The following is a 27,623-nucleotide window of genomic DNA, read 5'->3' on the forward strand; positions in this document are numbered from 1 at the left end:
CCAGCACAAGATACCCACATCTTCTCGGGATTATGCCTTCCTCAATAGCCTTTTTTTTTTAAATTCTCTTTTCTTTTGTCCATCCAACAATCATCATAATCTTAATTATTTTACCTTATCATTTCTGTACTGTATACTATTTTGTATTGTATTGCTATGGAGGAAAATAAAGGTCTTTTGAAATGAAATAGAAATGACTAATCAATACAAATATGTTATCATTTGTCGATGAGTAAAGTACGCAATTTCTAGATTCCATAATAATAACTGTACCTTTTGTAAACTTATTGATTGGTATACAGTAGCTTGTTTATTTTCTTCATTTCTTGCAATTGAATCAACTTTGAATAAAATTTGTTTTTGCTGTCAATAGCGGCAAAAAGTCAGGTTACAATGTACCAAAACCACTTGAAGGTTTCCATTCTATACATTCTATACATTGAAATAGAGTCCATCAATGATAGATATTCTGATCTTTTATCAGAGGATTTACAAACCTAGAATTAATTGTCTGACAATTTTAAGAACATTCCTCATTTGTATGCTTAGAAGGGATAAGCACACAGGCTAGTTCGCTGATTTCATGGATAAAATTCAGTTAGTTGTTACTGGTAAGAATTGGATTTGATACATGTCAGTTAGTTGGTACTGGTAAGAATTGGATTTGATACATGTCGGTTAGTTGTTACTGGTAAGAATTGGATTTGATACATGTCAGTTAGTTGGTACTGGTAAGAATTGGATTTGATACATGTCAGTTAGTTGGTACTGGTAAGAATTGGATTTGATACATGTCAGTTAGTTGGTACTGGTAAGAATTGGATTTGATACATGTCAGTCAGTTGGTACTGGTAAGAATTGGATTTGATAAATGTCAGTTAGTTGGTACTGGTAAGAATATAATTATAAAGTTGATTCATATTCATGTTTACTTTATACCTTAAGTACTTCACTATAGTACAGGCCATGGTACAGTAAGATACAGTATAATTGGAGTTGATTCATATTCATGTTTACTTTATACCTTATACAGTATAATTGGAGTTGATTCATATTCATGTTTACTTTATACCTTATACAGTATAATTGGAGTTGATTCATATTCATGTTTACTTTATACCTTATACAGTATAATTGGAGTTGATTCATATTCATGTTTACTTTATACCTTATACAGTATAATTGGAGTTGATTCATATTCATGTTTACTTTATACCTTATACAGTATAATTGGAGTTGATTCATATTCATGTTTACTTTATACCTTATACAGTATAATTGGAGTTGATTCATATTCATGTTTACTTTATACCTTATACAGTATAATTGGAGTTGATTCATATTCATGTTTACTTTATACCTTATACAGTATAATTGGAGTTGATTCATATTCATGTTTACTTTATACCTTATACAGTATAATTGGAGTTGATTCATATTCATGTTTACTTTATACCTTATACAGTATAATTGGAGTTGATTCATATTCATGTTTACTTTATACCTTATACAGTATAATTGGAGTTGATTCATATTCATGTTTACTTTATACCTTATACAGTATAATTGGAGTTGATTCATATTCATGTTTACTTTATACCTTATACAGTATAATTGGAGTTGATTCATATTCATGTTTACTTTATACCTTATACAGTATAATTGGAGTTGATTCATATTCATGTTTACTTTATACCTTATACAGTATAATTGGAGTTGATTCATATTCATGTTTACTTTATACCTTATACAGTATAATTGGAGTTGATTCATATTCATGTTTACTTTATACCTTATACAGTATAATTGGAGTTGATTCATATTCATGTTTACTTTATACCTTATACAGTATAATTGGAGTTGATTCATATTCATGTTTACTTTATACCTTATACAGTATAATTGGAGTTGATTCATATTCATGTTTACTTTATACCTTATACAGTATAATTGGAGTTGATTCATATTCATGTTTACTTTATACCTTATACAGTATAATTGGAGTTGATTCATATTCATGTTTACTTTATACCTTATACAGTATAATTGGATTTGATTCATATTCATGTTTACTTTATACCTTATACAGTATAATTGGAGTTGATTCATATTCATGTTTACTTTATACCTTATACAGTATAATTGGAGTTGATTCATATTCATGTTTACTTTATACCTTATACAGTATAATTGGAGTTGATTCATATTCATGTTTACTTTATACCTTATACAGTATAATTGGAGTTGATTCATATTCATGTTTACTTTATACCTTATACAGTATAATTGGAGTTGATTCATATTCATGTTTACTTTATACCTTATACAGTATAATTGGAGTTGATTCATATTCATGTTTACTTTATACCTTATACAGTATAATTGGAGTTGATTCATATTCATGTTTACTTTATACCTTATACAGTATAATTGGAGTTGATTCATATTCATGTTTACTTTATACCTTATACAGTATAATTGGATTTGATTCATATTCATGTTTACTTTATACCTTATACAGTATAATTGGAGTTGATTCATATTCATGTTTACTTTATACCTTATACAGTATAATTGGAGTTGATTCATATTCATGTTTACTTTATACCTTATACAGTATAATTGGAGTTGATTCATATTCATGTTTACTTTATACCTTATACAGTGTAATTGGAGTTGATTCATATTCATGTTTACTTTATACCTTATACAGTATAATTGGAGTTGATTCATATTCATGTTTACTTTATACCTTAAGTACAGTACTTCACTATAGTACAGGCCATGGTACAGTAAGATACAGTATAATTGGAGTTGATTTAATATTAATTTTTCCTATTTACTTTAGTGCTACTGTTCTCCACAGTAGTTATTCATGCCATTACAATACAGTACATTATCAGCATTTACTGTTTTAACAATGTGTAATTGTAGACACAATTAGGAAATGTTTTTACTGTAGCATTTATGCAGTTGTTTCCTTGATGGTGTCATTGGAGTGTCTGGTGTGATGGATGGATGTGTGCTTACTTTAGCTGCACATGGATGTGTGCTTACTTTAGCTACACATGGATGTGGGCTTACTTTAGCTGCACATGGATGTGTGCTTATTTTAACTGACAGATAATGGATGTGTGCTTATTTTAACTGACACATAATGGATGTGTGCTTATTTTAACTGCACCAGTTACAAGTACTTCTCACCACACTCACAATGTTGAGTCTGACATCCTATGGTTGATGCTGTGCTGTACTGTAGGCGTGGTTCAATTTAGTGTTGGTTTCATGTGTTCCCTTTCTTACGCTTTATTTATTAGTCTCTCTAGCAAAATCAATAAAGAAAGCAAATCGTATATGCATGATGGGTTATGCTTGTATGAACAATATTTGTGATGCTATACAGTAGAGTACAGATTGGTGAAAAGGCAAATTGACAAATTAAATCATCAAACAAGGTTTTAGTTTGATCAGAATAAAGATGTTTGTAGGTTACAAGTAGGTGTGTGCATATTAGATTCATTAGTTTTTGTAGAATATTTCGCATACCAACAATAATTTGGAAATTTCCATTCAATTTATGTTGGGTGTTTGATGTACAACAAAATGGTATGTACAACTATTTAACTTTGAATCCTTTTATACAGTTCTGAAGCTTTTGGTTTCTTTTGTTAAACGTCTGCAGTCGGCCGTATCGAGAAAGGACAACAACTACTATCTTCAATGCTACCTTTATATTTGTTAAATCATCTGTTAAACTAAACCTTACTTTAATATTAACATACAGTACAGTATGTTAAATTTATTAACTGTATACTTTTATGTGATGTAATTTGCAGTTTCTTTAACCTGGTTGTTACAGTAGAGTACAACTCATACTTGCCATTACACATCCTTCTTCAATAGTTATTCTTAGAATTCATTTTAACGTAATTAATATTCCTGCTCTCTGTTTGCACTGAAAATTTGAGTTTTATTCTTTTGGTTTTTTTAGGCAAATTACTTTGTATCCTCTGAGAATACCCAACCTTGAAATCTCATCTACATATTCAGAAAAAGGTTTCTATACGGATTTCGTATAAATACAAAAACTGGATTGAAATGAATTAAATCAAATGTATTTTTCATGGGAAAAAATATTATTATTATATACAGTAAATACTGTAAAAGAAATGTCTTCAGCATGCTTATACTTCTTTTGTAATATTTGTAATAACGATAAAATTTATATAGCGCCAATTCCAAAATGATGATCAAAGACAATAGAAAATTGATAACAATTAAAAATGCAGAAAACAAAGTCTATTTATTATACAGATATAATACGACCTTGTGTAATGTTTACAATATTAATATTCATCAATAATCACCCCCATTTATAAATGGAAGAAGCCTGTTTGCATACTGTATATGCTTTTTTATCCATCTTTAGATCTTAATATTTGTATAATGAACAGCTATATATTAATCAATGTCTTGTAATTACTCGAACATTATCATATTAAAGTTCCTTAATTTCTATTTAAAATAACATTAAATTGTGTTTTTACTCTAGGAAGTTACATGTAGAAACACTAGCAAAATACAAAGTTTATCCTGGCTTTTTTTTTAAAGTCTTGTTTACTCAAATTATTATTCAAATATAAACTTTGTCACTATCTTATTAAAGGGAGTGACCCTTGATGGAAAGTTTAATATTTTACAGTTGTTGTGTTTGGTGCGAATGATAGTTTTGCAGTTGAATTTGTTGGTTCTGATTCTACCAATTTATAGTTTTTCTCTTAAAAAGAAAATTTAATAAAGTTTTTGGATAATATTTGTGTAAAGGATATTCAAGTGTACTACTACAAACAAGCATGAGTGTGTATCGCATGAACAGTACTAAATCTAACAAAGTAGTAGATGAATGTCAGTTGTTATCCTATTCCACGCCGGAAAAAGAACAGTATCATTCAACTTTATCTGTGCAACACGTAGCAGAAGGTATAGTAGGACTAGTGTGAATGTTGATGGTATTGTAGAGTTCTCATAAACTAGAGACCACTTCATAATACTGTTTGACGTCAGATTTGAAGTATTATGGTTACTGTAGTTTTACAGTTTTTATAACAATGACTGTACTGATATACCAGTTTGTTTAAATACAGTAGCAGGTTTTTTTTTAAATTTTTTATCGTAACGTTATAAATATTTCAATTTTCTAAATGAATTGTTCTTGTAGGTGATGTCCAGCCAAATGATGTAGAGGTACATACTGATAAAGTGAGTATTTTACAGATAGAAAAAATATCACAATAGCTAGTACCTGTAATGGCAATAATAATTGCAAAATGAAATGGAATATATGTTGGATTGGAAAATGGGAATCAAGCTTTTAAAAGAAGTAGTTATGTGCTACTTAGTTGATAAAATATATAGAACTTTGCCAATACATCGTTGTAAGATTAGGCTTAATGTATCTGTAGCATATGGCTGCAACTACAGGTAATAGCTATGGTACAGATCGCTTATGAATCACGCTGGTGAATACTATGTTAATTACAGATAAGTGGCATGCAGTGCCTAATAGTACACAAACATGATCATAATGTTATATGCCTTATTAGTAATAGCAGACTTAAAAAGGTAAACATAAGCACTGTTTTTAAAAAACTATAAAACATGCTTTTCTGATCAATACTTCTGAAATCTTATTCTTGATAATAATAATAATAATAATAAAATCTTTACAACAAAATGTGTTCTTCCATGAGGCTGTATGATTGTAATAATAACATGCTGTAGATCTGTGTATCCTATAATTTTGATTAAACCAATATTTTACTGTAGTTGTTTTACAAAAATAATATGCTACTTTATAGAATTGTTTATCAGAGCTTTTGGGAATTTTTCTATAGATAAACTAGATTTAAAAATAGATGAACTAGATTTAAAAATAGAATCCAGGTGATTGAATCAATGATATGCAAATTATTCAGTTTGGTGAAGGTTTCTGTCAATTTTGTTTACATCTTAAAAATCAAATTATCTGCTCTATTTTAACTGCACACACTTGCACTTTCCTTAAAAGTGTTTAGTTTTGTTACAAGGGACCTGATCCTGTTTAAAAACACCATTTTGTTTACTGTGATCATTGTCATCCAAAATTGTGTAGACAAGCATGATTCTCATAATTAATGAGGGCACCAGTCCATACAGTAGCTGACCACATGTACACTACCACACCCTACAGTAGCTGGTAGTATACACAGCCACGCCTTACTGTAGCTGATGGTAGAGTGTGGATAGTGTGGACAGAGCTTTACACTTTCTGTGCTCAATCTTTCCGCAATTAGCAATGCTATTAATCCTGGTGGTGTTAAATCAAATGCAAAAGAAAAGATAAAAAATAAGGAAAAAATTAAAATTTGTAAGCACTGTTTGATTTGCATATCGTTAATGTTACCCTTACCAATAATGTTTTAGCATGTTGTCCTTACTGTATGTGCTCTCTCATTTCTATTCATTCATATGTTAAATTGCTTGCTACACCGTCAAGGATCAGGGCCCTTTGTTAAATGAGGTGAGTTTTGTGGTGTTTGATATTAAATGCGGTCTACTGTATGTGTTCGCATAATAATTTCGGCCAAATAAAACAAATTGTTAGTTTCACATCTCGTCAAATTGTGGGTTTTTTTTTCTACTATTTAAAATTCAATAGTATTAAAAAGAATCAAATTCAATTTCCGGAGATTAACTATAGTAAAGATAATTTTAAATCCTGGAGATGTGAAACTACATGTTTTTATTTGGCCTTGCATATGTGTGCTATAGGTTTGCAGATTGTTATTTTGCAGGCTATGTACTGTACTTCGTAGAGTGTTTTTGCAAACATTTTGTAGTTTTCATTTGTCATTAGTTGTTTGTTCATGTTTGCTGTGCCTTAATAAAACAAATTTGTTTTACAGCACCTACACTACAACCCATAAATATTGGCATCCCATAATTTATTTCTCATTCATGTAGCGCTATTGTAGTCTCATTCATTTTAAGTTCATCTTCAAAGCTTGTCAAATTTTTGCAATTACATTTACTAATTAAATAATGAAAGCCTAGATTAAATGCAATGGACTTTGATCAGGAGGAACAATATGAGCTGCGGTTGCCAATCATTTTAATATACATTATCATCAAAGGATTATCAATTTCATTCATTTACTAATTAAAAATTCATTTATACTATAGAAATAAGGTTTAACAATCAAGCCAGTGTAATTTAAGAACATTTGAAATAATAAAATTAACCTTTATACAAATACATTGTTGTGTCAATTGAAAATTATATTTATTAAATAGGTAAAACTAAATAAACCACTTTTGAAAAATATTATAATTGTATTTATGTAAAAAATATTCAGAAAGAGGAAGAAACCAAATTAATAGATGACCCACCCAGTGAAAAACATGTGACCATATCCCCCGCAGCAGAGGCGGGGGAATCGACTGAAATTGAAACGGTCGTGATGAGAAGAAAATCCAAGGTGAATTGCATGCCGAGAATATGCTACCTGGCACTGAATATCCAAGCATATGTTTAGTTAAATTATTAATTTTCAGTTTATTTTATTTTAAACACAGAGTATTCAATGTCTTTATTACCTATTTTGTTAAAAAATAATTTTACAGGCTATGTTATTACTAAAGCCTTTATAATTTATAAAATTATTATAATTATGCTATTGCTAGAATAGCGAGTTTTACTAACAGGTATTTTTAACCAAACTAGGCTAATGCATGCATAGTAATAATCCTATCATACTTGTGCAACTATGCATGTCAAAACTATTTATATATTAAATTGCCATATAGTTGTATATACATTATAAAAAAAATGGTGTTGAATAAATATATTTTACAAATTACCATGTGCCAATTGTATACCATTGCACAATATTTTGGAAGAGACCAATATATCATGTATTATGATAATGATAGTCCTTTAATAACCTTGCACTATTAGTAATTGCAGTCATTATCACATGGTTGTAATTCATACTGTAATTTACTGTATTATTTAACTGCATCTCATGAATCTCAATAATGTCTTGGCCATCATTTGTATTGTGTAATGTTGCATGTTATCACATTGAATACACTGTAATTGACAATTTGATGAAAATTAGGAAAATATAAATATAGTGGAATTACCAGTTTTTGGTAGCACTATCTACAGTATGATTGGGATCTATTTTTATATCTCCAAGACATCTGTATCATTGTAAACTATCAACTTCTATACTAATGCATAATGCATGTTTACTAACAGTAATATCTAACAATTGTATTCACTTCTTCAATTGTGTTGTTTTCCTAATGTCTATTTTTTATTCAGGTAACTACTGAGTTGTACTTGTACCCATAGTTTCATCTCTAATTTTGACCTAGAATCCTCCTTCTGTATCTCATAAAAAATTGTGATGGGCATATTCACCAATGAAAATTTAGATAGAACCCTTAAATAATACACTAAGTATTCCAATTAATATTAATTTAAGAATTTTACTTTGATGCTAAATTTCAAAGGTGTGAATAGTGAATACTGATTTATAGTATTAAATAGGTATTATAAGATGATATAAACAAATTAATGCCAATCTTACATCATTGCAAACTCAAGAAAAACAAAATCACAAATCTGCTTTTAATGTGCTTTCTGTTGCCTAATAAATGTTTAATAGTCTGTTTTTGTAAATCCAAGGCCATCTGCAAATCTACCAGTACACTGCTGCCACTAATCATGAATATTAATAAAAGAAACACTCATTAATTTAAGAAATAAATTAATAGTCCTACGATGAATATTATAGCATTTGTAAAAACAGAAATTATTATTACAGCTCATATATATTTGTAATTTTTAAGTGATTCTAAAACTATATCACAGTAATATTGGTATTATAATTTGTATCCAGTATAGAGGTAGGTAGTTATTCACCAATTAAAAGCCCAGGAAATATTTAAAAATATACACAGCCTGAATTATTATTTTGATAATGTAAACATTTAAATACAAACACTTATTCTTTATGCTGATTTTTAAATTTCTAGCCTCGAGAGGAAGGAAAGGACAAATACTTTAGAGATGGTATTAGAAAGATCGACTACGTGCTTGCCTACAGGCTGAAGGGTGATGAAGAGTACGATGCCAAACGAGGGCGTAAACGTACACAATTCCAACTGAACCTGGAGGAAGAAGGCTTAGAGTTGGAGACGGAGGATCCTGCTGTAAGTACAACTCATTCTGATTGGTCACATTGTTAGCCAATCAATTTAAAACCATGTATGATCATTGTCATGGCAATAAGCAAGGATTGATGGGATACATTATATCATTTATATACTCATATTATATTGTCATATGTGTGGATTGATACCCATATTTATATTTCTCATCAGAAATCATTGAATTTTTGGATAGAAGAAATTAAATGATTTATTTAACAAGTTATTTCTTTAAAACAATAAAGCAACATTCTCATTTTTTACTGAAATTACAGCATTGGAACTACAAACAACCCAGTCTTAATTAGTTGCAATTTATCAAAATAGCATTCATGAGTGAACTTAGTGTATTAAACAACCTCCAGATAGTAAATAAAATAATATGCATAATTCTAGATATTTTTATACCAAATTTGTTTTCATAGGAACGTGAAGATGAAACGGTATGCTACTTACTGTGTTCTGGTGTTTTTTTTCTGGTTTTTTAGGCTAATTTAGTTTTTTTAGATTGTGGTGATGGTTTGATTCTCATTCATTTGCACAGTTATGATCTTATTGAAAATTTGATGTGATGCGTTTAATATTGAAAAAGAATACTAAATAACAAATTAAAAGAATATTAAAAAAATCTTTAGAATTTTTATAATAGTATTTGTTAAATTGTGGAAAAATAAAAACTAATATATTAACTAATATTTCCCTGGAAATGTTCAAAAATTAAATAAAAAATATAAATTATTCAATCAGTATTTTGGACTATTTAATCAAATCCCACTCTAGCACATGCTTTCATTGTTAAGTCATGTCTGTTTTAAGCTGGTAATGTTTTTAATGTTAAAATGTAATTTGTTTTTGTTTTTATTATAAATGATGAGATGGTTTATAATGAATCAAATTAACTTGACCACTTATCTTCTATCAGGAAATCAACTACTATATTCCTTTCCACAATGTGTTTTTTTTGTCTTTTTGTCTTTAGGATATGGGATAAAAAATAATAGTTTTTAATAGTGTTAGACTAGTTTGATAGACATCATTTTTAGGTTTTCTAGGGTTATTGTTCTGCTCTAGTACTAGTAGGATTTTTAGGCTAAAATTGCATGCAATATTCTCCTTTAAAAAATGTAATCTATAGTTGATAGTAAGGATTCAGTTATATTCATTTTAAGATTGACTATAATTACTATATTTAATTTACCATAGAATTTAATTTGAAACATAACATGACATAATTCCTACATCACTATAATTTGTTCTAATTAATGATGTGGTTACCATGGTGATTTATGATTATGTGGTATACATCATTTCTGGTATTATTCAGCATGGTTTTGGTTCCATCATATTGGTATATGGATAATATATTTGACTCCAACTAATAATTATATTATGGTATAGATAAATAATGTGGTTTGTTTTTGGCTATTTGAGTGGATTTTGTAAATATTCATTCAATTTTGTTTTAACAAAATGAGACTTATTTAATACGTCACACTCACTGACAATCTTTATTCTACATTGTTTTTAAGTCAAATTTACAAATATAGCGTATTAGTTAAAATGTTTTTTTTTTAAACATTTGTTAATTATTTGTTTTTGTTGTTGTACCCTGGTCTGCTATTGTGAATGTTAGTGCTCATACAATAGCTTTATGTTGCATGCGTTTAGTGAGATAGTAATTGCCTTCAACAATCCCTAGTATTAGTAATCTCGTTTCTTGTACCATATTTGGCTATAATGGCAAAAAATGAGGTATTTACTGTAGTTTGCATGGCTGTTGTAATTGCAATTAAGTTATGATCACCAACATGTAATTTTGACCAAAAAAAATATGCAAAATGCGGCTTATTTATCTACCACAAAATTAGCTGCATTTTTAATCAAAATCCCCATTTATTTTTATGGAATGCAACAAAATGATTCATTAAAAATATATATAATTTTACCTGCATTTAATAATGTAATAATTCAATTGAATAAAACACTTTAGTTTTTCTTGAATATTGTTTGAGCATGTAAATAATAATTGTATTATAATAACATCTTATTTTTCATTTCATTTTGGATCATATATTGCATGCTTGTTGTTGTTTTCTGCCACATCTTATTTCAGAACCCAGAGGAGGTAAGTATTTAAGTAACTATCACATTTACATATTCATCACATATTCACGCCACACACAACATATCACTTGGGGATGAGTAACACTCTTCCCTGTATAATGATGATTCTTAGTATTTTGGATTTTAGGCAATTTCAGTCAAAGCAAAAGCTGCAGTCATTCTTTAAAAATTATCCCAAAAAAAATGTAGAGGTTAATATATTAAAATGATACATTTATATATACCAGTCCATTTGTTTTTTTTATCCTATAAACCTTTCCTTTCTTTGTTTCTTTAACTTTTTTTCTTACTATTTAAAAAGAAATGTTCTTTAATTATTTTTTTTTTATTTTCTGTTTTTCTTTTATGCAAAGTTTCAGTTTGTCAGTCTTTTTTCTTTTCTTTGTTTTTACTTTTTTCTTTTTTTTATCATCTTATTCTTAGTTTCAGTTTTTCAGTGTTTTTTTTTCTATTTTTCTATTTATTTATTTATTTTGTTTTACTATAATTACATATAAATTAAGCAATTAATGATGCAACATTAGTTACAATAAATTAATATTAAAAACAATATTAGTATGCAATTAATTATTAATATTTAATATAAACAATCTGATTGTGTGTATTAAAAATAAAAATGCATGATAGATGTGACTAACCACAACCCCACAATAGCATGGACAACCCCACAATATATTAACCTTCAGTATGGTATACAGTAATACAGAGTTTATACTGTGAGCTGTTTTATTTATTATTTTCTTGACCATTGTTTTGTGCAGGATTCAGCTGACTCTAAAACATACTTCATAAAAGTTCATTGTCCGTGGAAGGTGTTGTGTCGGATGGCTGAGGAGATGAAGATCAAAAAACCAATCCAGGTGATGCTCTCTCTGATTGTTTTTCTCCATCAGTACTTTCCAAATTACACATACTGTCTATTTAGTTTACACTGACCAGGGTTTCCAAAGTTCACTAGTGTAATATTGATAACAGTTCATTCTTATATAGTGCATATAAGCAAGCTGTCAATGCGCTGTACATAAATTAAAATAAACGAGAAGTGGCAATAATTTAAATGAATGAAAAACTTGTTTGAAAAGGCAAGACTTCAACTGGGTCTTGGGAGAGTACACGGTCTGATTGAAATTGGTAGGGAATTTCACAGAGTGTAGAATAATTTATATTTACATTTGGTAAACTGCAGAAAATGAGTTCAAGTTTACACTTAGCAAACTAGCAAGTTCAAGCGCGAACACAAACATAAATGACACAGCCTTAATGCAAACTAACATACATGTTAATAGTGATACAGTAAGAAAGAAGAAGAGTATGGGTTAATATAAACATGGAAGGTTTTATCACCTAAAAGGTGTTCTTATGAGAGGAAAGGTCCTGACCATTGATTTCAATTATTTACAGGAGAATGACTTGCCTTATCCAAGAGGCATATTTGATTGTATTCCACATCCATTTAACTATGATGGTGATCTGATCAAAGAAGAGGCCAACTACTTTACTGCAGCCTTCTCGCATCATCGTATTGATGAGTAAGAATCCATTTTATGAAGACGTTTGCATGCAATACGATTCCTTTATAGACTACTTCTTCTATGCATTCGGTTTTTCACATTCAAAATATTTGTTGTTTTGTTTTTAGATTTATTGTTGAAGACAGAGAGTCATTCTTTACGAATTCTGAAAGAAATAGAATGGTAAGTAATTACAATTTCATGGTAATATATTTTCTTATCAAATTATTTATATGGAAATATAACTAATAATGATTTGCATATTAATTTAAAAATTAATCCCAATTAATTCATTTTAGGTGTATGAAATTCTGGAAAGAACTCGATATGATCCTGACAACAAAAACAAGTTTGGTAAGTTTTTTATAATTATAAACATATTTGATAACTTTGATGTTTTATGTCTGTTTTGGAGAGTGTCTCAATTTCTGTCTTGTCTGGGATATTTCATTGGACCAATTAATGATATATTATTATTTACTTTACCTATTTAGGTATTCAACATCTTATTGGTAATGGTTCGTATGCTGCTGGTTACCCCCTTCATGATGGTGACTACAAAAGTGAACACTCTATTTTATCAGGAGCACAAAATGACAGACATGTTAGTATATATGTACAAACATTTGGTCCAAATGAAGTTAAAATCGATAGTATATTGTTCGGAAAATAAATTTGAGAATGTCTCTACATTTCTGTTAAACTTTACACTTAAATCATTGAAATGTATCCATCCACACTTATTTAATATATTTATTTTTTTAATTCATTTATTTGCTTTTTATTTATTTAATCACACTCTTGTTTACAACAAGGCAAACCAATTCTGGCTTTTGAGTGAACAGCAAATCATTAACTACCAAACAAACAAAGGAATCAATATTTTTCATCAAGAAGAAAAAAAAAATTATTAGTACAATGAAGTAGACAAATATGTCAATGTTTCACTGTTAATACTATGTAATAGTTAATACTATGTAATAGTTAATACTATGTAATAGTTAATACTATGTAATAGTTAATACTATGTAATAGTTATATCATTGGAATTAAAACAAAAATACAATGTTTCTATTGTTTTAGTTGCTTCATGAGACTTGGGGCCGATTTGGAATGTGGTACAAATTCCAACCACTGGATCAAATCAGGTATGTGTAAAATGATTTTAAAAAAAACATATAATAAAAATTATTATGATATTAAGATTATTGATATGAAAAAGGATATGATGATAAAAATGTTTCCAAATATTCTACTAAATATTTTCTTTTCCAAATATCCTTTTTTTCCTAAAGGGCTTACTTTGGTGAGAAGATTGCCTTGTATTTTGCTTGGCTAGGCTTCTACACCTACATGTTAGTGCCAGCATCAATTCTTGGTTTGCTTGTGTTCATCTATGGCTGTGCTACCTTAGGGAATGATGCTGTCAGGTATAGTTATTATTATTATAGCCAGTATAGTATTAAATCAAATCAAATATTAATATTTTTGAATATTTCACAAAGTAATGTGTAGCGTTATACCATTTTTATTGCGTATATTACATACAAATAGCTTTTGTAACAGCTTTATTCAGCTGCCATTCGGGCACTGAATGCTTGTCAGTATACCGTATGAGAGTGATGAGATGTGTTTTTGTTAGATATTATATTTGCTCTGAGAAATAAAAATATATTTTATATATAAATGGAGGTAATGGATATGTATACATAGATTAAATGTATGTTCTATTATGCTCTTCTAGTCTCCAAAAACTTTTCTAACCGTTTCTATTTTAGTCAAGGAATCTGCGACAGTGACAAGTTCATGTGTCCATTGTGTAATGGAAAGTGTCCGTACTTTAGTTTATCAGACAGTTGTGTTTATGCCAAGGTAAGTGATGGAATGGACCATTATCTGACAGGGGTGTTTCATAAATGTTTTATATATTCGAGTTGTAGCTCTCTTCTCGGAGAGAATAGGCTAATGTCGGTTTATCCAGGTAAGCTAGCACTTCCAACACCACTTTTGGTTGTTTGTGTATTTTTTTGTAAACAAATTTGAATTTGAAATTGAAATCTTTTCATTTCAGTTGACGTATATCTTTGACAATTCTGCAACCGTTTTCTATGCTTGCTTCATGGCCCTTTGGTGTAAGTAATATTTGGTTATTTTTAGCCTACTCTTCGATGGCCAACTTGTTTTTCTAATAGTGATTGTTAGCTATAAGTGGCCAAAAGTTCAATTTACTTTCCTCAGTATTTACTTGAATATGTCATGCAATATGTCATCCATAAATTAATTTATTGACTTCCATCCTCCAAAAAATGTCTGTCTAAACTTGATATGAATTTGATTTAATCAACTGTGTATTTAGGTGCAAGATCCTGAATTACAATACATTACAATGAATATTTTATTTATAGCTACAATGTTCTGCGAGTTTTGGAAACGTAAACAAGCTGAGATTGATTATGACTGGGACTTGTTTGGCTTTGAGGACCAAGAGGTTGGTAACTTTTTTACGATTTAGGCAAAAAATATATACTAAATGCTTTTCATTGTTTGAATTTGTTGTTTGTTTTAGGAAAATACTCGACCAGAATATGAAGCCAGAGCTCCAGACAAGAGGGTAAACCCAATCACACAGGTAAGTTCCCCTATCCCTTCTCAAATGAGACAATAAATTGGTATAACTACCATTAAGAAAAAAAATCAAATATGTTTGTTTTCACAGATTTAATAGATTGCCAATAATTGAAATGTGAAACTAAAGATCTTAAGATTATATTTACAGTATTAAACAAACTGTATACATAATACTATACTAATTTGGAGTCATTTAGAAAAGTAAATAGATACAATTATTTGTACTGTATTGCATTATACATAAAATATAATAATAATGCAACATCTATATAGCGCTATTGATTGTAAAGATCAGCGCTTAAATGTATTTAAGTACCCCTTTATGCATGAAATCAATTACAAAATTTACCAGCAGTAAATAAAGTGGTGTAATTGCCTTTAACACAAAAAAAGAAATATTTGTAAAATAGTAAAAATAGAACATAAATAATTGCAACAATTATTTTTGTTAGATTGCAGTAGTTATTTTAATGATTATTATTTGTTTTTGTGTGTTTTTGTTAACATTGAGGCCTCCTTCAATTCATGTTGTTGACTTTATACTTTGTACATACATCCTTCAATTCATTTCATTCACTATAATGTATACAATCTTAAATGTTTACATATTTCCCGTTTATATAATTTGTAATCATATATGTGTATTAGTTTTTTTTTTAATTACACCAATTTTAATATTAAAAGAATAATAATCTTTTAATTCATTTCTCAAAACCGGGCACCCTAGCAAAGAGAAAAGCAGTTTTCTTTAAAAAAATGTGTTTTGAAAACCACTGGGTGTCAGATTTTTTAGAATAAAGACGTATTATAATCTTACCTCATTGAAGCTAATGTTAGTGCTCTACTGATAGCTGTATATTGTTTATCTATCTTTAGATGTAGTCATGCTGCTTTTATGCAGCTTTTATCTAAGCAACTGCTGCTCTTATATCTTCTGCAACTTACCAATGTCGCCGCACTGTCTTTTGCAGCTGCTATTGCTATTATATACTGTATCTCCGAAACTTCCATTTCCCAACTTCAATGTGTACCACACCAACCATTATCATACCATTTTCATTGTAAACATTTTATTTCCTTTAGTTGACTGAACCTTATTTGGCTTTCTACAAAAAATTTCCTCGACTTGCTGCATCTATTACTACCATTGTCTTTATGGTGAGCTCACACTACAACCATTCCAGTGGTGTATTGAAAGGGCCAGGACACTTGTAGATGGGGTGTGGCATTTAACATTCTTTTTAAATACGGAAATTGACTCAAAATTACAAAAACTAATAAATATAATTTTTTACCATAAATCATAACTGGTAAATTTACCATCAATCCATCTTCATTTGTCCTTTTCCTCATATACACCTTCCAAAATCCAATATGGCTGCCATTACGCATAAAGAGAACGTACCAATACCAATTTCCGTTTACTGCATAATATTTTTGCATCCAAATTTTTACTAATTCTGCAGTTTAACGTAGCATAGTGTTGGTTTTCTTTTAACATAATGGTAGTCATTCAACTGAGGTAAGTAGTTGGATTATCTAGGCTTTCATGTTCCTTTTTGCTTCTTAAATCGGTAAGTATGAACAATGTTGCTAACTCATAACATACGCCATCAATCCCATGCTTCTCTTCAGTGTGTTGTCATGTAATTGTACTTACTCCCTCTGCTAACTTGAATAAAGTGACTAATTTGATATAATTTGGACACTTCCAACAGAGGACAGAAGCATACGTGGGAATAGCAACAAGATATCCACGAATTGTGGGTGGCGCAATTATTATCATCTTCTTTGTAAGTTAATCCTGATAATAAATTTGTCCTTAATTTATTTAGTAAATATAATATTTATTTAAAACATTAAATTGGCGTAGAACATGATTTGCAGAAACATATTCAGAATTTGAATGATTACTTTAATTTTCCAATATCGGAATGAAGTTTCATATTCTAGAAAATTGTAAAGATTATTGTGGAATAGCTTTTTAAAATGTTTACAATACATTCGATCAATACTCACAAAAGTAGCACAAAATACAAGGTAAGAATTTCACTTTGTTATCAGTATTCTGGTCTTGAAGAATGACAGGTAGGAAGGTTAATTTGTTTTGTTTAAAATTTTGGAAATTGTTAGTATAACTAGGCCTATTATAGTAATTGTACTTTTAAATGTTTTACCATAGAGACTCTATAGCCTTAATAAAGACTCTATAGTCTTACATAAAGAATATGGAACTTAAAAGATATTCTTAATTTTAATTTAAAAATTAATTAATTTTAAAAAAGATTTAGAAAACTAAAAGATTAAGAACTAAACAAATTTACTTAATTTAAGAATACATTGTATAACAATTCCCTAAACTATTGTATTTTTGATTGATTGTGTAGATAAGTTTAGTATTTGCAGCTGTCCTCGGTGTCATTGTGTACCGTATTGCCGTCAGAGCTGCAATCGCTGCTGTATCAGATGACTTGATTGCATCTCAAGCGTCACTTATCACGTCTCTCACAGCATCTTGTATTAGTGTCACTATCATCATTATTCTTCAAGTTGTAAGTTGCATTATTTAAATATTTAATACCTTTTTATTTTTATAGTAAAGTCTCAACTATCTTCTTCTACGTATATAGGGATCCTAACAAATCTGCTCTTTAGTTCTTACTTGCAACAGAAATTCATACTCTTAGAATTTCATAGATGTTGCTATAAATTTAACCAGTGCACTTGGTTTGTTTTTATTAACAAATAATTTTTTTTATTTTTTACAGCTATACGAGAAAATTGCAACATGGTTAACAGATCTTGGTAAGTATGGTGTTATTGTTAAGAACACATTTATGTACATTCATCAAGCATTAAAAACAATAAAGTTTTAACTAAATGTGTATTTGTGTGTAGAATTGCATCGAACTGAGACATCATATGAAGACAGCTATACATTCAAGATGTATCTCTTTGGATTTGCTAACTACTACTCTTCTAGTTTTTACATTGCATTCTTAAAAGGAAGGTATGTACTTCTCTTACTGTCAGAGATTATACTCTCAGTTTCTGTTGCTTACTGAACAGTAAGAGGAAAAATTGTAAAAAGACTTCATACTTTCTGGGATTTTTATCAGACAATCTATATTGTTTTGAACTCTTGTAAGTGCCATTTTCCCTTTACTGTGAAGTATTAATTTCTGATAGTATAGCTATGGAAAATGTACTTTAAATTATTTGTGCTAAAAATATTTTTTCTTTTTGTTTGATTAGATTACCCGGACCTCCAAATGATCCTGGCAAAATATTTGGAATGAGACAAGAAGAGGTAAGATTAGAAACATTTTAATGTTTATATGGACATGATGTCATATCACTATCATATTTGGCCACATCACACTTTTTTTTTGTCAAACTAGTTTGATAGTGTAGACAGAGCTTAATAGTTTGTCCATCAGTTTTGCAAGTAAAGAAAGAGTCTTTTTGTTTATAATCAATGGGTATTTAAAATGTTCTTTTACAGTGTGATGCTGCTGGTTGTCTTCAAGAACTGTTTATCAATGTTGCCGTGGTGATGGTAGGAAAACAAGCCTACAGCAATGCCTTGGAAATATTTGTCCCGTACGTAAATCATTATTATTAGGTGTCGCTAGTTTTAAAATATTGAATTTCAATTTAATTTTTAAATTTTTTTATCTGCTAGTATAGTTTTAAATTGAATTTTTAATCTATGTGCGTTCTTGCAGTTGAATTTGTTACCTAAAGTAATTTTTGTTCATATATTGTAGTCTCATCTTGAACTGGATGCGTCAACGATCAGCTCGTAAGCAGGAAAAAGAAGGCAATGTGTATGAACAATGGGAAAGAGATTTTGATTTAGGAGAGCTTGGACCTCGTGGTCTTTTCAAGGAATACCTTGAAATGGGTATGTAGTGTTTCACATATTTTGATTTAGGAGAGCTTGGACCTCGTGGTCTTTCCAAGGAATACCTTGAAATGGGTATGTAGTGTTTCACATATTTTGATTTAGGAGAGCTTGGACCTCGTGGTCTTTTCAAGGAATACCTTGAAATGGGTATGTAGTGTTTCACATATTTTGATTTAGGAGAGCTTGGACCTCGTGGTCTTTTGAAGGAATACCTTGAAATGGGTATGCAGTGTTTCACATATTTTGATTTAGGAGAGCTTGGACCTCGTGGTCTTTTCAAGGAATACCTTGAAATGGGTATGTAGTGTTTCACATATTTTGATTTAGGAGAGCTTGGACCTCGTGGTCTTTTGAAGGAATACCTTGAAATGGGTATGCAGTGTTTCACATATTTTGATTTAGGAGAGCTTGGACCTCGTGGTCTTTTCAAGGAATACCTTGAAATGGGTATGTAGTGTTTCACATATTTTGATTTAGGAGATCTTGGACCTTGTGGTCTTTTCAAGGAATACCTTGAAATGGGTATGTAGTGTTTCACATATTTTGATTTAGGAGAGCTTGGACCTCGTGGTCTTTTCAAGGAATACCTTGAAATGGGTATGTAGTGTTTCACATATTTTGATTTAGGAGAGCTTGGACCTTGTGGTCTTTTCAAGGAATACCTTGAAATGGGTATGTAGTGTTTCACATATTTTGATTTCGGAGAGCTTGGACCTCGTGGTCTTTTCAAGGAATACCTTGAAATGGGTATGTAGTGTTTCACATATTTTGATTTAGGAGAGCTTGGACCTCGTGGTCTTTTCAAGGAATACCTTGAAATGGGTATGTAGTGTTTCACATATTTTGATTTAGGAGAGCTTGGACCTCGTGGTCTTTTCAAGGAATACCTTGAAATGGGTATGTAGTGTTTCACATATTTTGATTTAGGAGAGCTTGGACCTCGTGGTCTTTTCAAGGAATACCTTGAAATGGGTATGTAGTGTTTCACATATTTTGATTTAGGAGAGCTTGGACCTCGTGGTCTTTTCAAGGAATACCTTGAAATGGGTATGTAGTGTTTCACATATTTTGATTTAGGAGAGCTTGGACCTCGTGGTCTTTTCAAGGAATACCTTGAAATGGGTATGTAGTGTTTCACATATTTTGATTTAGGAGAGCTTGGACCTCGTGGTCTTTTCAAGGAATACCTTGAAATGGGTATGTAGTGTTTCACATATTTTGATTTAGGAGAGCTTGGACCTCGTGGTCTTTTCAAGGAATACCTTGAAATGGGTATGTAGTGTTTCACATATTTTCAATGATTATTGATTTAAATAAAGTTTGACAAAACGTAAAATGGAAATCTCGTCATTTATTTTACCTGAAACAATCAAAATAAATGAAAAAAAAAAGAAATAATAAAAATTAGGCAGGATTACCTAAATATTGTAAAAGAGAAGGTCTGTACATGTTAATACTTTTTTGTTTGAAAACAAGCTTTGGTTTATATTATATAAAAAAAGGTAAAATGGTAAAAAGTCATTTTGATGGATTTGAACCAACAGATTCTCACTTAATAAATGGTGAGCACCATACCCATTAAGTCATATAGTTACATTATCACCACCAGAATTATTATTACAAATCAAATTTCTGGTTACAGCAATCCAGTTTGGTTGGATTACCATATTTGTAGCTGCGTTTCCACTGGCCCCGTTATTTGCTCTCATAAACAACTTGCTGGAAATTCGTCTTGATGCTTTCAAGTTTATCTCCCAATTAAGAAGACCTTTTGCTGCTCGTGCACAAGATATCGGTAAGAACTTATTTCAGATAATAATTATAGAATCTGAGACTTGCCTAGCTAACCAACTTTGTGTAAATATTATTAGTCTTTAAGCCTTAAATATGTCACAGTTCATTGTGACATAATTGAAGATTTAATAATTTTTTTCATAATTATGTTGGATGAATCAAACTATTAATTTTCTGTTTACAGGTGCCTGGTACAGTATCCTGCTGGCTGTTGGAAATCTATCTGTATTGACAAATGTAAGTTTAAAAGAAGCATTATTGGTAATTCGTTTAACCAATGAATATTATTTTTGAAGTTTCAAGTTTGTTATACACAATTTAATATTTAAATATACGGAACATAATATCTATATATAAATTTACGTAAGGGCAAAATTCGGTAAATCGCGCGTTATTTCTAGAATGTTTACTCGATGGTATATAAAGTTGGTTCGTACTTTCGGTACTGATTTTAACCACCAGATGTAACCCTGTTTACTAATTAAATTGAGTTCGATAATTAGTTATTGACGATTAAAACGAATTTAGGTTCAACGATTTGCCCCAAATAGGGGTGTTTTTCGATCGTGGTATACACTGTCTAATGGATGTCCGTCTTGAAAAATACCCGCAGACAATAATACGAGGATGCTTCGCATTTTCCTATCTCCTCCTACGATAATTGTTTTTAATGGCTGAAAACCGGTTGAACAGCTCGAGTACAGCATCATAATGTTGAAGACAGGCCGATTTTTAAAAAAAAAATACTATTTTGATAGATTTAATATACGTTTATACAAATGTATTGATTTGCCATGAATGGAACATTCCAATCTCTGTTCCACAAGTGTCTATTCCCTCAGGCGTCGTAAAGGCAAGTACTGTATACTCATAACAGAAATTCGATCCATTTTTTTTTCAACCAACCCAACCATTTCAATCTGTGCTGCAGAGGTTGGATATACATTTTTTTAAACAGATAATGAGCTAGCGCTTTCACTTGCCGTATATTATGTACACATCTTTACTATTGCAGTTAAACCACCCACATCATCACCCTTCCCTCACTGGCATGAGTAGCGTTGTAAAACCAGTAGAGGATGGGCCTACGGTAGGCCCTACATCACATGCCCTAAACGCAGAACAACTTTGGAGGGTAGGGTAGGAACCAACTTAAGTATGAATTGGCTCAAACAGAAACAACTGAAAACCATTATGCCTACTAATTAAGTTGAGTTAGATAATTTAATATTTATTGACCATTAAATCGAATTTATGATTTTGCCCGAATAGAGGTGGTTTTCACAAATTGTTTTAAATTATATAAACATATTATACACGTCGTAGTGATGTATCGTTACATGTACTATACTATTTCAATCGACGGTGATAGTTTCAACAAAGTATTAAATCGCAATGTTTTACTGTGTATAGTGGTATATTATTTGTAAAACATGAAAACAATTAATATTTCGTTACTAAATGGATAAAGAATATATTTAAAAATTGTTCTTCTTTGCACCCATCCTCTTCCCCATCCCTCAACCCTAATGTTACATAAACAAAAATTAAGTTTGTTTAAATTTGACTTAAACAATTTGTCTCATTTTGTGACAAGTTTCTCTTTCGGAAGTAATTCCCAGGGTGCTAATTTTAGTTGAGTACATAAATCACAGTGTCTATTTATTCGTTCCTGTAAACGACATGTATTGTCCTGCGGTACGTACATTTGAAATCGCCAGTTCTTTAACGCTGAAATTATTATGTATTCGAGAACCATCTGTGGGCACGACCTAGATCTAGTAATTATAATTATAATTGTGCGATCGCGCATGAAGTTTAGTTCTCAAGATAAACATATTTAATTTAAACTTTTCTTTTAATTTTGATTTGTAGGCTTTAATAATAGCCTTTACCTCCGAGTTCATACCAAGACAAGTGTATCAATACAGATTTGAACCACGTACCCTGGACGGATATTTGGATTTCTCTTTATCGCCATTTATCACTGCTGATTTCAAACCTGGCCAAGGACCAGATGATGCAACTGAAGCTAACAAAACTGACATTTGCTAGTAAGTTTAATCTATTTGATAGTGATGTATAATGTAGCTGTGCTATAACTAAAATACATTGTATTCAAATTTACCCACGTTTTCTGTTACCATTGCCTTTATATATTATTATTATTATATTTACAATAAAAGAAAACAATATATACAGCAAAATAAATAAATATAAACACAATATATTAATATAAAAAAGCTTTAGTGAAAAGCTGATAGGGGAAAGGGAGGACATATACAATAAATATTTGGCATCCACAAAGCACCCATCGGCAAACACAAAATCAATCGAATAACAAAAACTAAAATGACCATTTTATGTATTGTGTTAAATCAATATACATGCTGGTTCATTATATTACAGCTCTTTTTACACCATTGGTAACTTACAGTTAAATTGTATGAGCTTTTGTGAATCTAATCGCCTACCACAGTATGTTGCTTCTTGTGATCAGTTCTATAGATGCATTCCGTATTTTAACATGCTCATTTTGTCCACAGTTTCCGAGGTTTTTACGTCAGGAATGGTACTTCCGACTTTGAATGTAAAGTAAGAAGTGACGGCACTGAAGATACATATTGTTACACTCAAGATTACTGGAATGTGTTTGCTATGAAACTTGTCTTTGTTCTGGTGTTTGAAGTAAGTTTTCTTGCTCAAGATCTTGACTTTTAGCCCGTAGTTGTGGGTGTGATTCTTAAGCTTTCTACAATATCAAATCTAGTGCCCAAATATGGTAGTGATATGACAAAGAGCTTTAGTGGGAAAGATATTACCAAGAACCTAAAAATGAATGTGTTGATAAGGGATCTGCAATTGTATTGTTGTTGGAAAGTGATACTCAAACGATACCAAACTTAAAATTATTTTTCTGTTGGCAGAATAATATACTACTACTTTGTGAAATATTAATACCCATATATTTTCGTAACTGAATTCTCTTTTTTTCCAGCATGTCATTTTTGCATTCAAACTGTTCCTTGATTGGTTGATTCCCGACATCCCAGGCTTCGTTAGCAACCAGATCAAGAGGGAGAACTTCCTTGCAAAAGAAGCTCTCCATGCTGCATCGTTGGAGAAGGCGAAGAAAGTCAGACAAAGCCAGGCAATTCAGCAAGAAGTCTAGAATATATTGACCCCTTCCCCAACCTAGATGAACATGGCCCAAGATACCACCTTTCATTAGTACATACAGTAATATTTTATACGTACATTATTGTGTACAGTCGATAGTAAAGTTGGTATACATCTAACAAGGCTTCCATAATTAAGACATTTTAGGTGCATTGAATAGTGAATATAAATTATAATTCCCTTTGTATAAAATGTTACAGAACCCTTGTATAATATAAACTAAAACAGGTTCTGATTTATAGACAGATAATGTACTATTAATGTACTATTAATGTACTATTAATGTACTATTAATGTACTATTAATGTACTATTAATGTACTATTAATGTACTATTAATGTACTATTAATCAAGAAGATCCTGAATCTAATGAAATGGTTAATTATGTATTGAATGAATTGGAAGCATTTCAGGGAATTTTTAACTGTGGTATATTTTGTATATAAAACTTGAATATTGGTAATGCATGTAGTAGTGTTTAGGTCGGACTGCACTAAAGATGGTATCAACAGTTTTTATTTAATACTGTTAACATTGTCATTGTCACAATCATTGTCATTGTCACAATCATTGTCATTGTCACAATCATTGTCATTGTCACAATCATTGTCATTGTCACAATCATTGTCATTGTCACAATCATCATGATTCACCAACATAACATAACTGTAGTTTAATGTGGTCAAATTATATACCTTGGTAGTATGTATTTAAATGTATTAATAAATTGAATAGACATGATATACAGTGTTATGCTTGTATGTTACCTGATATACCACAGATAAACTGGATTCTTGTCTATATGAATAGAATTTTAATAAATAATTTTCTACAAATAATTGGAATATCTTGTATAAAATAATAATTGCGATATATAATAATATGTATAATTTTGTATAAGATTGTGATACAAGTAAATTTTTTCATGAATTTTGATGACTAAATTTAGGTTCAATATACCGTAGGCTGAATAGTTTTCTAAATATATTGTTCAATGCATGTTGCAAGTATAGAGAATAAGGAATGCATGAGAATTAGGAACATTTGTACAATGGACTTTCGTAAGCTTCCCTGTCTTCAATTCTTTCCTTTTCTCATTCCTTTATTTCATTCCTTTTGTTTTCGTGTGGCAAAATCACAAAAAAAAAGACATTCAATATACACAGTACTGCCACCGTAACATGGTGTCCGACACATTTACTGAAAATAACTTATTTTGCAACATTCTGAATTTGACCAGTAGTGGACAATCAGATATAGAAATAATTGCTGGCTTCATGCATGATGCCAGCAGATTTATGATGGTGACTTACTTTTGTAGTTTAGTTGTGGAATTGATTTTTATTTACATTTTATAATTTTTATGTTCTATTTTCATATAAAATAAGTATAATTGTATATATCTTTCGGTTCGATTTGGTTCTATTCTTTCAATATATTCACTAGGTGTGTTTGGTAGTAGTATAATGTATCAACCTTACCTGCTAACTATTGACTACGTGTGTGGATAGCAGACAACCTTACCTGCTAACTATTGACTACGTGTGTGGATAGCAGACAACCTTACCTGCTAACTATTGACTACGTGTGTGGATAGCAGACAACCTTACCTGCTAACTATTGACTACGTGTGTGGATAGCAGACAACCTTACCTGCTAACTATTGACTACGTGTGTGGATAGCAGACAACCTTACCTGCTAACTATTGACTACGTGTGTGGATAGCAGACAACCTTACCTGCTAACTATTGACTACGTGTGTGGATAGCAGACAACCTTACCTGCTAACTATTGACTACGTGTGTGGATAGCAGACAACCTTACCTGCTAACTATTGACTACGTGTGTGGATAGCAGACAACCTTACCTGCTAACTATTGACTACGTGTGTGGATAGCAGACAACCTTACCTGCAAACTATTGACTACGTGTGTGGATAGCAGACAACCTTACCTGCTAACTATTGACTACGTGTGTGGATAGCAGACAACCTTACCTGCTAACTATTGACTACGTCAGTGGATAGCAGACAATTTCTCCATATTTTCATTACTATTTATTTAATAGCGTTCTTAGTGGATTTTTCTGGTAGCAATTTTCAATAACCAATAATTATTTCTAGTAATACATTAACAATAGTCATTAACAGTAAACTTTAATCATGACCAAACTCAAAGAAAAAAAAACAAACATTTGACTATAAAAGTTGTGTAAATATTTGCTAGAAACTGTAATGTATACATCTTGATTTGGTAAGAATATATGCATACACAAGAAATAAACCGGTTGATATGATAGTCTACTGTGTTTATAACTCATTAAACTTGGTTCCCACTAGTGACGCAACGCAAGGACGTAACGCAACGTAAGGCTTGGTTCCCACTTGGATGTAACGCAAGGACGTAGACGGAACGCAAGCGAGTTGACCAATCACACGCGACAGATTGATCAAATCACTTAGCGTTGCTTCCTAGTGAGAACCAATATTTAGTGATTTGACCAATCTTTAGTGATTTGACCAATTACACGCGATGGACAGTGGCTTGTCATTGGTTAACTCGCCTGCGTTGCCCATACGTCTAGTGGGAACCACGCTTTAAAAGACGGTTATACTATGCGTGACGTGAATGTAATCACGATATACAGTAGACCTTACTAGATCAGCAAGGATTACGTTTTATCTGGGTTTTTTTTTTCAGTGGTGGGAGATTTTTCATATTGTACTAAATACTACTTATGTCTACGTCTAACATGCATTGCATGTATTAATCTTGAGACTTGTTTGTCTAATGTCCAAACTAATTTGCATACGACGGCACGTGTCGAGAGCTTTACAAACATATGACGTAATCATGCCAATTATTAATAAAATATTGCATATTAAAAAAATAATTTAGAAAATGTATTATTGACTGTAAACTTGAACATTAAATGTGGTTATTGGACGAAACGCCCGGACCACCTCCAATAAAGCATTTCATTAAGTGACAGTTCGTGGTTGCATAACTGTATTATAGGTAATATTGTAGCTATCGTTGTTAACTGCTAGTAACTATTTAGTACTGATAGTTTGCTCTGGTCATTGTAAGCGAATCATTGCTGAATGTGCACCATTTTGAAGGTAGGTGGTACGTGTATGTATAGACAATGATAAATACATTTGATCTTGGTTACCACAATAGATTGATTCTTCTCACCTCTTCTCAAGTTAAAACAA

The 27,623-nt window shown here is 30.6% G+C and overlaps 1 protein-coding gene across 15 annotated transcripts in view; it reads left to right on the plus strand.

The window, feature by feature from the left end:
- The window catches only part of LOC140041120 (anoctamin-4-like), a 32,750-nt gene extending 6,047 nt beyond the window's left edge, over positions 1-26,703 (plus strand). For 4 of the 15 annotated variants that reach the window (XM_072087517.1, XM_072087518.1, XM_072087519.1 and 1 more), the window contains 28 exons: positions 5,219-5,259; positions 6,536-6,559; positions 7,395-7,517; positions 9,085-9,261; positions 9,684-9,701; positions 12,144-12,242; positions 12,784-12,911; positions 13,022-13,076; positions 13,193-13,247; positions 13,388-13,497; positions 13,977-14,041; positions 14,189-14,323; positions 14,672-14,765; positions 14,965-15,025; positions 15,299-15,381; positions 15,460-15,522; positions 16,605-16,679; positions 17,909-18,073; positions 18,290-18,326; positions 18,420-18,531; positions 18,777-18,831; positions 19,027-19,124; positions 19,292-19,428; positions 21,074-21,226; positions 21,410-21,462; positions 23,101-23,279; positions 23,772-23,913; positions 24,224-26,703. In XM_072087517.1, coding sequence (XP_071943618.1) covers positions 5,219-5,259; positions 6,536-6,559; positions 7,395-7,517; positions 9,085-9,261; positions 9,684-9,701; positions 12,144-12,242; positions 12,784-12,911; positions 13,022-13,076; positions 13,193-13,247; positions 13,388-13,497; positions 13,977-14,041; positions 14,189-14,323; positions 14,672-14,765; positions 14,965-15,025; positions 15,299-15,381; positions 15,460-15,522; positions 16,605-16,679; positions 17,909-18,073; positions 18,290-18,326; positions 18,420-18,531; positions 18,777-18,831; positions 19,027-19,124; positions 19,292-19,428; positions 21,074-21,226; positions 21,410-21,462; positions 23,101-23,279; positions 23,772-23,913; positions 24,224-24,397 — 2,711 coding nt within the window. In that variant the 3' untranslated portion in view covers positions 24,398-26,703. Of the gene's footprint in view, positions 1-5,218; positions 5,260-6,535; positions 6,560-7,394; positions 7,518-9,084; positions 9,262-9,683; positions 9,702-11,320; positions 11,384-12,143; positions 12,243-12,783; positions 12,912-13,021; positions 13,077-13,192; positions 13,248-13,387; positions 13,498-13,976; positions 14,042-14,188; positions 14,324-14,671; positions 14,766-14,964; positions 15,026-15,298; positions 15,382-15,459; positions 15,523-16,604; positions 16,680-17,239; positions 17,315-17,908; positions 18,074-18,289; positions 18,327-18,419; positions 18,532-18,776; positions 18,832-19,026; positions 19,125-19,291; positions 19,429-21,073; positions 21,227-21,409; positions 21,463-23,100; positions 23,280-23,771; positions 23,914-24,223 lie in introns of those variants that run through there. The other 11 variants (XM_072087521.1, XM_072087524.1, XM_072087525.1 and 8 more) reach the window with 7 other exon arrangements.
- Positions 26,704-27,623: the final 920 nt, after the last annotated feature.

The sequence above is a fragment of the Antedon mediterranea genome, chromosome 2 (genome assembly GCF_964355755.1).
Source record: "Antedon mediterranea chromosome 2, ecAntMedi1.1, whole genome shotgun sequence".
NCBI lineage: Eukaryota > Metazoa > Echinodermata > Crinoidea > Comatulida > Antedonidae > Antedon > Antedon mediterranea.